Source organism: Coloeus monedula (assembly GCF_965178545.1).
Source record: "Coloeus monedula genome assembly, chromosome: 6".
Lineage (NCBI taxonomy): Eukaryota > Metazoa > Chordata > Aves > Passeriformes > Corvidae > Coloeus > Coloeus monedula.
The window spans coordinates 57,146,178-57,159,800 of record NC_138786.1 but is presented as its reverse complement, the minus strand read 5'-3'; the positions used below and the strand labels follow the sequence as shown (position 1 = coordinate 57,159,800).

At 37.3% G+C, this 13,623-nt stretch overlaps 1 protein-coding gene across 1 annotated transcript in view; it reads left to right on the top strand.

Annotated features, from left to right (window-relative positions):
* Positions 1-13,623, top strand: part of NUDT14 (nudix hydrolase 14) — a 59,119-nt gene that overhangs the window by 19,753 nt on the left and 25,743 nt on the right. Inside the window, exon 2 of the mRNA XM_082282786.1 lies at positions 8,374-8,417. Coding sequence (XP_082138912.1) covers positions 8,374-8,417 — 44 coding nt within the window. The remainder of the gene's footprint in view (positions 1-8,373; positions 8,418-13,623) is intronic.

The following is a 13,623-nucleotide window of genomic DNA, read 5'->3' as shown; positions in this document are numbered from 1 at the left end:
CAACTTTGCATTTGAATTAGTAGTTAATGTGATAAGATAGCCCAGCATAGAACAGTTCTCTAATACTGATGTATACATTCAAAAGGGAAAAAAAAACATTGCTCAACTAATGCAAATTGAAATTATTTTATCGATTTTAATGCGTTTTTTTAACTGAGTTGCTTGGTTTTATGCCAGCTGAAAGTGCTTGCTTTCACTTTGAAAGATAATGTGGAACTTTCTAAGAAGGCTGTAATTATATAAAAAGAAGACAGTATTCTCCTTACTTGCTACAAATCAAACCTTTCAAGTAGACAAAAAGAATTATGATAAGTCATTATTTCAAACAGATTTCAGATGCAAAGTAGTCTATTCAGGACATGGTTTTTCTTTTAGATGAAAAAGCTGAATATTAAATGTTCTTGAATTTTTGACTGTTCATTTGCATTTTTTTTTTTTTTTTGGATGAAGATTTTTAGATACAGCATGGCAATTCTTTAGCTTCTATAAACAAAAATCCACCCCACTGACTCATTAATCCAAAAATTTTTTTGAACAGGAAACAATGAAGCTTTTAAAGTGTATTGAATAGGTACTTTATTATCATTTGGAAAACTTCAGAAGTCCAAACTTGCTTTAGCTGTCTATCTCAGTTTGATTTCTGTTCTTCATACAGATTTCACAGCCTTGTGCTTACTACCAATGCTTTATTTCTTTAAAAAAATTCCGAACTGTATTTTGTGGGTGATTTTTTTTTTTTTTAATTAATTCACATAATTTCTGGCATGTGCTGAAAATGCTGTGAAAAATGTTCAGACAGTGCAAGGTAATTTGGTATCTAATTGTCTCTGATAGTGAAGTGAAAAGAATAAAGTCCTGAGTTTGTCCTGGATGTGCAGTTTTTGTGGGCACATCATTGTGGGCACTGAAAACATTTTGTATTGATTCTATAGAACAGTGAGTTCCAGCATCAATAATTTAGCTGACAAGAAATGGTTTACATTAGGTTATCAATCCTTGTATGTTGCCACTGAAAACCGCTACAGATGTGACATCAGGTTCCATTAAGCTAAAAAAAGAAATGTAAGAAGGAAACCTCAACTGATAGCAGCACTTCTTCAGCAGTGAGTGGAGAAAGGAAGGGAAAGGTTTGTGTACAGAGGGATGAGGACATAACTTTTATGACTTCACCATAGGGGAAGTCCACTCTGTTTAGCCCAGGATCTGTGACTTGAGAAGCAGCAGATAATACACATCTTTGCTGTTGTAGAACCATATATTTTCATAAAGCAAAAAATTCTGAACTACTGAGTTACTTTTATTGAAAATGTATCCCTTGACAGCTTTCACTCGTCATAAAAAGGTGAATATGGCTGAAAAGCATTAAGCTGAGACCACTTAAGGAAATAAAGGTGGCAGGAGGCAGCAGGAGCTGGTTGTGTTGGTGCAAATTTTTGTCTTCATGAGTCAGTTACTTGACTTTCCAGGCACACTGCTCATCTGGATTAACCTGACAAAAGCCCATCTGATAAAATGACAAGTTCAGTGTTCTCTTGCTATGAAGATCTGGGCAACAAGTAGATGCTTCAACAGGAGAATGAATGGTGAATTTCCAGATAGAGGCATTGCTCTGCACATTGATACTAAACTGTGTGACTACATTTGTAGATTGATTGAATGTGAAAATAAGTGCAATAGAAAAACAAGCTTTACTTTTTTTGAAAGAAAAGCATAACCCTCAAAGCTTTAAAAAAGTTTTTTGAGTGCAGAAAAAAAAGCAAAAAATTGTTTATTCCTCCAGGGAGTTTTACTGCTTTGGTCCATGTAAATCATTAAACAGGGACCTCACACTTGCTTGGCTTTGCTGACTCTGGTTTAAGACCGTTATTTGCAAATTAATTCTCTTATCTGTTTTTCTGTACCTGTAGTATAGTTATTTTATTACATGAAGAATGCTCATTATCCCTTTGCATTAAGGACATCAACTGCTTTTGTGCCTTAGGAGTGTGGAAACAGAGTAAATGGAGCAATAAGGACAGAGTTATTTTTATAATTGCTTCAACTTCTTCAGTTGGATTTTTTCACAAATATGGAACATTTGCTTCTTGGGTGACTGCTTTAAACCCAGTCCAACTGGTAGAGACTGGGGAATCATGACTGTTGTTTGTCATTTTAACCCTCATAGCTTGTGCTTGTAGCTTATCTAAATCATAATGTATTTGTAATTTTTCTTAACTGCCTCTGTTTGTTTACATCAACTTTTGTCTGAGCTCTAACTGAATTGTAAGATCATTGAACAGGAACTGTTCCCACTACGTGTGTTTAGTGCCTTTCACAATGGGTCGCCAAACCTCATGTTGTCTCTCCTGTAATGTAAACAAAAAGAAGTTAATCATTGTCATGGACAGATTTTTTTTTTTCTTTTTCTTTTAGTGGTATATTTGAAGTTAGTTTGCTTATTTTGGACATATGTCTCCTGCATTATAAGTGATCTGCCTGCACAGTGTGTTACCTTTCTCCTCAAAAATACATAATACAAGGTACTAAACACTTTTACTGAGGTGGTTTTGGTGTAACTTTACAGTTCTTGGCCACTTGGACTTTTTCTGTCCAAGCAGAAGCTTTCTGTCGATAAACATGGGAGATGACATAAGGCAGTGCCTTTAATTTGGTCACTTTTAAAATTATTGAATACTTGTGTAAGGCAAATAATATAGGAGAAGCTTTAAGTAGATTTTGGGTAAAGATTGTTTCTCCTTCAGTCATGTGTTTGTCCAGAGCTCATTTCAAGGAGTCATTGAATAAGTGACAATCCAATGTAAATTTTGTTTTGTGGAATTATCTGAACTCCCAAAAGAGTAACTACAGGAAATCTGTTACTGTAAACCTGTGTGTGGAGGATTTATTTTGTACCCCCTTGTGGGATGTTGTGAAAAAATCTTTACGCAGAGTTAAAGAAAACATTTAAAGCTGTTTTGTGAGTGTTCTTTCACCTGTTACACCAACAGGTTTTCTGTTTACTCTTCAGAATAAAACTTTTAATAAAATCTAAGAAGAATATGCCTTTAACTGCACATGTTTAAAGCATACACGTAATGCAGTTTGTATGTGGCTCTTTCAGAAGCTCTCAGTTAATTATTTTATACATAAGCAAGGCAAACCTCTCTGTGCAGCTGCAGGACTTGAGCATTGGTTCATTGAGAGGAGACAGATCAGTGCACAGAAAAACCTCAGCCTTTTTCCCAGGTAGCCAGCTATGTCATAGTGCTTCTGTATTATGAGAAATAGTGAGTATTTGTTTCACATTCACCGTCTCTGTGTCATTCATGGTTTTACAGACTTCTGCAGTGTCAGCCCTTAGCGTGGGTGTCACCATACCAAGGTTACCATAAGCTGCATGTCATGGACTGCAGCACCACTGTCCTTTCTCTTCCTCACCTTGAAACTCAGTAGCATCTTATAACTGGCATACCACAGCTCTAATTCAATTAAATTATTTATAAAAAGGAACTCGTTCTTAGAATAATCCTTGAGGAAAGGCCTACATCTCTCTCTCTAAAATTGTGCTTAAGTACTTATTCCTTCCTTTAGAAAAAGCTGCATCTGCTGGGAAATTGTGAGTCCCAAGAGGGCTGTACAGCACAGCCAGACTGAGGGGGTTGGTTTGTTTGGGTTAGGGGTTTTTTGAAAGCCCAGGATGGTATCAGTCTAACAGTGATGAGTACTGGTACCTGTGCAGACACATTACCTCATGTGAGAGCTGGTTCAAGACATTCTCAGGTGGCAGACTGCGCATGGGCACTGCCCTCAGGGAAAAGAAGGAGGAAGGCATTCAAGCTGCCCCAGATGAAACGTAGAAACTCCCAGTGACTTGTGTCAGAGCCTGTCCAGGGTCTGTGACATGTGGAGCATACCCAGTGTCACCATACAGTGCCAGTGAATGTTTCTTTCTACATCATTAGCACAGCAAGTCCGTTTTCTCTTCTTTATTGGCCTGACTGGGCTAAGTCTTAGGTGAGTTCCTCTAGCAAGCAAGAGTTACCCTTTAGGTATTCTGGCAGTGATTTGACCTTGTTGTTCAGATATTATATTGCCTCAGGTGGTGGAGGAAAGCAAAGGACAGCAGTATCCATGGCACAGTCATCCTTAAGGCATTTTAGCCAGAGGATATGTGGGAAAAAGAGTGGTATTTTGATAGGCTGCAGACAAGTCCAACTTACCCATACCAGACGGTGTGAAGAGACTCCTGCCTGTAATTATGGCACTGAGCAGGTGCAGGAAGAGTCTTAGGAAAATGATTTCAAGGGTGGTAGCAGGACAGAGAATGTGAAGATCAAGTATGGGTGACATAAACAGCTCTGCAGAGGCAGGAGTCACATCTGCTGAACTTGCATCCACTGTCAACACTTGTCTAGCAGAGAGCATCTGGCAGTGCCTGGTTGTCCTAGAATCACTTGTACCAAAACACATTGAGTCTCCTTGTGCAGACTGTCAAGCTGGGGGTGAGCTGCTGTTACTCTGATTAAGTTATCAATGCCATTACCAAATCAGTCCTACAGACAAGATGGTCTTGTGACACACTTTGCGCATTCAGGTAGTACAGAAATGGCTGTTTGCGCTTGCTTTTTGGAGTTGGGGGAGGATCGTGTTCAATTTGGATGCCTTTTTGAGGCACTGTCTTTTGCCACTCTTCAGCTGCCTTTTGTCAAAGGCTTAGAAGAATGTTCTGGAGAAGCATTGCTGTGTGCTTTCTCTGTTCTTAAATTTTAGAGACAGGTTGCCAGGCAAGATGGACATCTTGTCTGACCTGGTATGGCTTTCTTATGCAATTAGTACTTATGTAAGTGATCTGTCTTCTGTGTAATGTGACACGGAGTTGTCTCACATGCTGCCTCTCCTGGAATACAGCTTTATTAATTTACACATACTATATGCACTAGTTGAGTGTTGCAACATCACAGAACCTGATCACTGAGCACAGAACTAGAGTGTGATTACTTTGTGATTAAAGATTTACCAAATCGATTATGTGTTACACTAGGTTATTGCAGTATCAGAACTACTATTTTGAACAGATTAAAACTAGTATAAAATACTTCCGACATATTTGTCTTTATAAACATCACAGGACACATCTCCTATTTGAAGAATAATTTTTTTAATCTTTCTCAAATGTCATAATATAATCCTTTCTCGTTCCTGTCATCAGTGTTTAAATCTCCCAGCAATCAGTTACACTCAGTTCTTACTTCATTGAGAGATACTGTGATTGTTCCTTATTAGACATTTGAGAATGTACTACTTATAATAATGCAATTACATATGCTTATTAAAATGAAAAAATGTTAAGGGTTTGAGAGAGCCTTTGTGTTTCTCAAAGATACTTCTGTTTTGTGGGAGTCATGTTGACTATTGATACCTTTAATATTCCAGCTATCTGTAACTGTGGTGATAGCAGAGCTTTGTCAAAGACCAGGATATATAGACTGGAGCAGTTTAACAAGTAATCATAGCCACTTGGCTTTTAAAAGCATGAATCTTGATCAGTTCAGCAAGTAATACTTTTGTCTTAAAGATAAGATAGAGATACTACATACAGCTTGATATAGTTGGTTAGAAGCTGGCTGGAATTAATGTTCTGTAAAGTATGTAAAGCAGCATAAGAACCATTGGTAACTGTTTACATGCTATTAATAATTAGCAACCTTCCTACCAGTCTGTTAGGAAAGAACCATGCATTGGGCACAATAGAAACCCAACTCTATACGGTTGGGTTCAAATTACATTTGACTTCGACAGTAGGGCATGAATGGGGCTCATTTGAGTTCCTGCCACTGTAAACAAAGAGATGTTGGAATGTTTCATTGGTTTATTGATTTATTTATTTGGACAGGTGCAACTTGATCATATGAAATAATTTTTTTATTCAAATACAGGCAGAAAATATCTTAACAAGCATTGTCCAGTCAGAGTATATGATACTAACCAATGTCTTGACTCAAATTAATTTAGCCTGTGGCTGGTTTTGAATTTGAGTCTTAGACTAATCAAATCTTGTTCTAGAGAAAGTGCTTTATCTGGACTTAGAAAATACAGATTTTATTTTCTGATTAATTTCTTTTTAGGTACTAAGTTCCTTCTTTTACTTTCTGCTAAAAATTATGTGCATGTCTGTGGGGTAGATTCTGTTAATGGTAATGGAACTCATCCTTGGGAAGAGGTCATTCAGTTCTGATGGATCCCATCTGTATGAGGATGATTCTCTAGGGTGTAATTTTCCTCAGCTATTTGAAACCCTCTCTTAAGTGCTCCAAAGCAATCAGGTTCTATAATTTGCAAAATGATGGAAGAGGAAAGAGCCAGGAAGATTGTTGGTGGGATGGGTTGGTTAGAGTGCAGTATCACAGGACTACAGCCTAAATTAATGCAAGGAAAGACTTGATTCAGGCTTTTTTTGCCATCTCCATCAGCTGGACACCCACATTTCTCCAGAGCGGACACTAAAAAGGGAGAATGGATGATGGTAGCACATCTTACAATTTGGAGCAGGAGAAGGTTGAGACTAGAGAAACAATATGAAGTTACATGCAGAAGACATTACCCTTGGTCCTCAGTTTTCCAACTCTTTTGTGTTAAATGGAAAATTGCTCAGCACTCTGCTAACAAATCCCACAAATACCTTGCTTACAGGTAGAAATAAACTGACAGAAAGATTGAGCTGACCTTGCACATTTAATACCTTAAATCATCTTACCATACAACACAGCCCATGTTGCAGCTGTGTGTTGTATCATAGTCCTATCTAAGTTGTTCCTCTGTCTCTCACCAGGTGGAATGAATTGGATATACACTCAGCTTTGGAAGCAATGGCTTGGATATTTCAGTTCACACTGAGATTTTGCTGTCTTTATTTCTCTTTCAACATTATATTGCATTTAAACAGTATCAGGACTTCTCCTGTAATGCACACGTTCGATTCCTGTCAGTGCTTACAGAAGGCATGTGCATACACCAATGGAAGCACGGATTAGAGTTTCTCTTGAGGTGAACAACTGTTTATAATTAGAGTTGTGGGAATGAAGAAAAACCCAGCTAGCAAGCAAACAGTCCCTCTTCCAAAAAGCTTGGTAAACTCATAAAGCTCAGGGGCTTAATCTCTGAACCAGAGTGCTTGTTATCTAATCCCCACCAGCTGTTGTGTACTTGGTAGCCATGACATCTGTAATAGAGCTGAAGTGCCTGTCTATATTGGTTGGCACCTTTACCCACCAACTGAACTTGATTCTTCTCTCATTGCTCGCATTTACCTGCTTTAAATCATTAACCAGTTGCTCAGGGTTTGATCATCCATTTAACCATACTTTATAATAGAAGTCAAGTGCTGCTTTTCACGTTAAGCATATTTTAGGTATGTAGCTCTTCAACAGGTCTCGGTTTTGTGTTGCTAATAAGAAAAAGGTATCAACCACAAGAATTTCCTCTGGTTTCATACTGATTCCTAACATAGACTTAAAACTGACCTGGGAGTGAAATCTCTTGAGTTGTATTTGAGCTGAAAAATACCATCACGCTTCCAGTAAACAGAGTAAAGAATTATATGCATCTCCATTAACTGGTGTGTATGAATTGCTATAGGTAACTGTAGACCATAGAATGAAAATGTAAGCAAAGTGTATACGTGCTCATTATAGCTGCGAAAGAATGCTTGTTTTCAGAGATCACTGTCAGCTGTGCTGTAGTGGATACTGTTCTTTTTAAACTGGCAGAGGACAGGAATTGGCCCAGCTTGAGAAAATCAGCCATTTTATGTCTCCCAGTTCTTGAATGAGTGCTGTGACTCAAGCCTGCTGCGAGACAGTGCCCTCAGCACCACTAGCAGTGCAGAGGAACAGCTGCTGTGTAGAGTGGAGTGTAACCCCTTCATGTTAGGTGTGGATAAAACTCCTATTTTGAGCCTTGTGAGGGGTTAGAGGGAAGGTGTCTTGTTCCTGGATCCCACATGAGTTTAGTTAGGAAGTAAGTGCTGAACTGTTCTCAAGGTAAGACCATTTCTGGACATGGAAGAACATATCTGTGGGTTGTTTTACTGATTAAAACATAGCTGTTTATGGCTTCCTGGCACCTTGAATGGGCAGCTGAAGTTGATGCTGGGCCTGAAGACTACAATAAACTTACGTTAGCTGTCATCATAATATTGTGGGTCTTAAGATTTTAAACTGTCCTAAGACAGTTCTCAGTGTCTGTAATACTGTCAAAGTCCAGAATACTGGCATCTTCAATAAAACCAGCTGTACTAAATTTTCAAAGAGATACCTCTTAAGTTTTATTAAATTCCATTAAAGTAATTTTTCACTTGGAGTTGATTTGACTGATTTTCAATTTTTTTCCCCCCAGAATGGCACTAAGAAGTTCTGGGATTTTATGAGGACACATGACAGGTAACAATGGCATCACATTATTTCCCACTGTCTTCGTGTTCTGTTTTATATTGTGTTCTCTTTCATTGGTCAAATGTTGATGTTGTCTTTCCTCCAGTTTCCTCTTCAATTCTCACTTCTTGTGTAATACTTGCAGGTTGTTGTCTACTGTTTTAGATGGAATTAGCAGAAATTTTAAAATCTCCTTGTGGTTTATTATGTTTTCAGTAAGTTTTGTCTGTGCTTGACTATTCAGATATTAAGAGTTTTAACACATAATTTATTGTACCTTTTAATGATTACACAGAAGATGGAACTGAAAGTTTGGATTGTATGAAATCCGCTTTTTTGAGTGGGAATATATTACCTGAAGGAAGGACTTTCTTCTGTCTTTCCAAATGTATTTCTCTGATCAGGAAAGAAAAGCAGTTAACTCCCAACTTCAAAGATCAGTTCATACAAGATTATAACAAATAAGGTATATATTAAACCAACCAAGTCTCAGTGTTATTACAAACTAAAATATTTATATGTCTTTCAAAAAGCATTAATATTTAATCTGTTTGCTGAAAATTCAGGTACTAGAATACAAAAATAAAAAGCAAGGCTGACAATACTTTTCCAAGAAAAAGCTTTTCTAAATCTATTAAATGTAAAAAATGTAGCAAGACACTAAAATAAATTGTGACATAAACATAACCACATCAAGAGATGTGTTTTTTGTGTGCATTAAATAACTAAAATCAGTTACATTTAGGGAAATTCTTCTCTGTTGGAACCCCCTAAGTCCTTACATGAGTCTTTTTGCGACATGAGTCTTTAGATGTGTGTGGGTACCTGGGAGGAATATAAAATTCTAGCAACACTTTTTATCTATATAAAGATTATGAAGGTAAAATTTTCAGGAGGAGTGGGAAAGTATTAGCTGGATTAAAAATGCCTGTACTGCTTGAGAATGAGGACAGAAGAGGGAGTGATATTTCAATACTGAACTTCACACTTGCTTTTGGAATTTGCCTGGAAGACAGTTCTGTCTTTGCACTTTGTCTGTCCATATGGGCGTGTGCCTGAATTTATGATAGCAGATACAAAGGCTGAAATCATAATTGATTGCTGGAAATTTAATATATGCCCATTCAAGCAAGTGAATCCAGCCTCAAGTCACAGTGCTGAGAAGATGACTTCCAGATGAATTTGTATGACTATTTTTGTTTAAACTTTAGTTTATCACTTTGTGATAATGTGTGAATATATGCAACTAACTGAGTGGGGTAAGTATTAAAGGATCAGTTTTCCATGAACTTCTTGGGAACAGTATTTCTGAACGACTTTTGTGGACATTTTTAAAATAGTTGAGAACATAACTTTATAGAAAGGCTATGGCCACATGTCATGCCAGTCATCTCTGGTCACATAACATTTGTTAGCTTCAGATGTACAACAGCTGCCACCCGAACTTATTAGTGACTACTGTTGAACTGCAGAATGTCTAACACTCTTTCACAAGGAAATTCATTGCAGCTTCTGACACCAAAGGTAGTAATGTGAACTTTCTGCATAGGAAATCCATGGGTTTACATAAATTTTATTTGTGACTAGGAAGGCAATTATTATCCAATACATTAGTCAGATTCAAAATCCTTTATAATTCATTAAAGCCCTATATTTTGCTGTATGTTAATAGCTGTGATGCTTGTTATATGGAAAAGTCATGTTAACTAGTTGCTGAAGATTCTAGAGAAATTCATACTGAGAGAGCTCTTAGTGGTTCATTACTGTTAATGAAGGATAAATATTGAAGAAGAGGAGAGGTTTCTGGGACATATGTTCTGTTGGTCAGGATTTCCCAGTGTGTATGTCTGCTTGAGGAAGATTGTAGATGTTTTCCAGAATTAAGATCCCTTTTCCATAACACTTTTCCATAAGTGTTCATAACTTACTACTGATGAAAATGCTGTAAGACTGTTAAATGCTCCAAGATTTTATAACAGGTATGTTTACCTGAACTGAGCATGTTGGAATTCCAGATCAGTAAAGAACACATGTATATATTATGTATTTACATAGAATTGATATGTATAATAAATTCAGTGATGATGAATAGAAAAGCAACTGTGTAATCATACGAAACCAGACATTGTGTCTAACCCATGTCTTTATTTGTCATCCTCTTTCAGCAGCACAAGTAAACATGCTTAAGACTGACTTCCTTGCTGCATGATAGTGAACTGACAGCTTGTGTGTTGGGTTCCTTTGGGACCCCAGTGTTCTGTCTCATTTCAAATTAGGTCAATATAAGCCAATATGTAATAGATTTGTATCAGAAGATACAGGAAAATATTTACCAAGAGAGATGAAGTTATTGTTGTATAAATGTATCCTTTCCAACTGTTCGGATGAACAGCTGATTAAAGTATACAAAGACAAAAACACAAAGACTGCAGTAGTCACTTCATTTGCCTTGGGTGTGAGTCATCTTTTAAAATCTCACTATATATTGCAGTAGGGCAAGATCATTTAACCATATGCAGGCTGGTGTAACTCTAGCACAAGTTAAAATAGCAGAATTGGTATTACTTTTCCTTTCCGTTCCATTCCATTATTGCAGATCTGGGCATGAGTCTACAGTATGTGGTTCCTGAACTTTCTTAAGACCAAGATCATTTAGAACTAGAGTTACCAGTCCTGAAGTCACCTCTGTAATTTACATTGAACAAATAATTGCTTATTCCAAATCCCTCCCAGCCACTTAAAGATAAAATTAGTTATGTGCAATTTATTACTAGTCACACAATAAACTGTGGCCAAGGCAAACCTTCAGAACCTTAGCTGTCAAAAGTTAACTGAGTGTCAGGATAGACAAAAGAAGCAGTATTTCTTACCATATTTAGGTTTAAATTGTAACAGAAGGAAGCTCCAGGACACAAGGACATACCCATGGACAGTAGTTTGGTCCTGGAATGATTCACCCAGAGAGACTGATGAATCTCCATCCTTAGAGAAGTCCAAACCTTGACTGGACAAGGCTCTGAGAAATCAGGCCTAACTTAGAGGTTAGTGTGACTTTTAACAGGAGATTGGATCAGGTGATCTCTAAAAGTCGCTTACATCCTGAAGGTTTCTATGATTTTACAAGCATATTAAATGTTTAATGAGTATTACAGTTCCCATCTGAAAACTATCAAAAATTTGCAAACTTTTCAAGAAATCTGCCAATTTCTAAGCCATTTTTCTGTTGGAAAATAATGAGCTTACTATTGTTCTTGTCCTATGGAGACAGATTTAAGTTAATCTTCCTCTGAAACATGCAGATGAACATTATCAGAGCTCACTGGAAGGTTTTATTATGTCATTAGAAACAACAGTGAAGTTTACTAAAATGAATGAAGAGAAGTAAAAATCCTTGATTACCTCTTCTCCATGGTAATTATAGAACAAGTTTATTGAGGTGGTGCTCCTAAGTGCTACATAATTCTGGTCTGTTGTGTTAGGCACACAGCAAAAGATGCTTTCTGCAGTTCTGCACTGCTTTCTTTTCTAATTAAGTATAATTTTCCCTTTAATACTCAAATGATGTGTTTGGTCACACATATCCTGATGAAAATCAAGAAGTGTGCAAGCAATGGAAATTTAGATGCAAGGTGTATTTCAAGATTCTTTTTAGACTTGGGTCTGTCAGAACTGGTTAGCAATTTGTGGGGGTGTGATTTGCGGGCTGAAGAGCTGTTAATTTTTTTTAAGGACTTGGCTTTTAAAAATAAAAGTCTTTATCAGAACATTTTCCTTCTGCAAATTTGTGGTGATTTTCTGTTAGAAATGGAAACATACTAAATTTTACAGAGTAGCCATCGATACCTGTAACAAAAAATTATTCTCTAAAACCAGACTCAGGTTACAGTTATATTCTCCCTCATCCTAATTTTGCTATATTTAGTACAGTAAGAGCCTGAAATGTAATACTTAAGTTCTACATTCATCTACTTTATAAAGCAATAGACCACATTCGTTTCAGGTTTCAGCAGCTCCCCTTAAACAGATTCAAGGCTTTTAAAAGGCATAATTTGGGAACAGATGAAGGTCAGTGTACAGTCATGTGCTCTCTTCTGTGCTTTGAGTAACAACGCTTGAGAACAGGGACACAACTGTACCTTTTCCTAGTTGACTAAACAATTTTATGTCTACTTCTCTATTGGAAAGTATGAAAAATGCACTGTAAAGTTCACTACATTTAAAGGAAAGCAAATTTGAGGAGACTGAAGTGTGCAAGATAGTTAAGTGAGTTCCTCTCAACTCTGAAAATATCATGTGATGAGTAAAAAGCATTTGGACTGAAAAACTTGCAGCTCTACATGTGCATCATACCCCATTTATGCTGTGGTTTTACCCTCAAAAACATGTCACAGTGACTCAGCAATAGTTCCTGACTTAAAAATTGTTCATGAAAAAAACATTAGGTTTATTCTTATATTCCTGCCTTGCAAGATTTGCTTTTTTTTTTTTTTTTTTTAAGTAGAGAGATTAATTTGTTTCACATTTAAAAGAAATTAATTCCTAATCTAATTTGCTTCCTTGGAAAAAATGACTTTACAATTTATCTATTACAAAGACAACTGAAAAATGTATTTTTCTATCAGGAGTGAGTTTACAGGGCGAAGGAAATCAAGGCAATCTACACCTCAGCTTGTTCTATCTTGCAGGTACCAGTCCTGGGGACAAACAGGAGGAGGCTCTCAAGGCAGGTTAAAAATGAGCATAACTTAGAAGGAGGAGATGAAGGTATCCAGGCTCTGTGCTCTGCAGTTACCTGGCCGAGGGCAGAAATCCCTGGCTGAGGGGAATAAGGAATGCAGCCCAACAGCTGCGCCAGGAGGTGGCTGCATCCCGGCTCTGGCCACGAGAGCTGGCCGGGGATGGGTCACCAGAGCCGGGCGAGTGGCCTGCAGGAGCCACGGTTGCTATTCTGGCTCGGTGGCTGTAGCAGGCAGCTATGGAGACAGAGTGGAAGTCATGTGCCCTGACCACATTATAGGAGTGGATTAAATTCCTTCTCCTATTTCATATGCCAGATCATTTGGGCTTTATGGAAACTTTATCCTGTATGTATTTTTCTGGTTTATGTCCTAGTGTATTATAAGACACCATGAAATTTAACTCAGATGCTTCCTTTGCACAAGAATTATCACAGTAGTTTTAAAATACAGCTTTTTAACATCCTTATAGGTAAAAA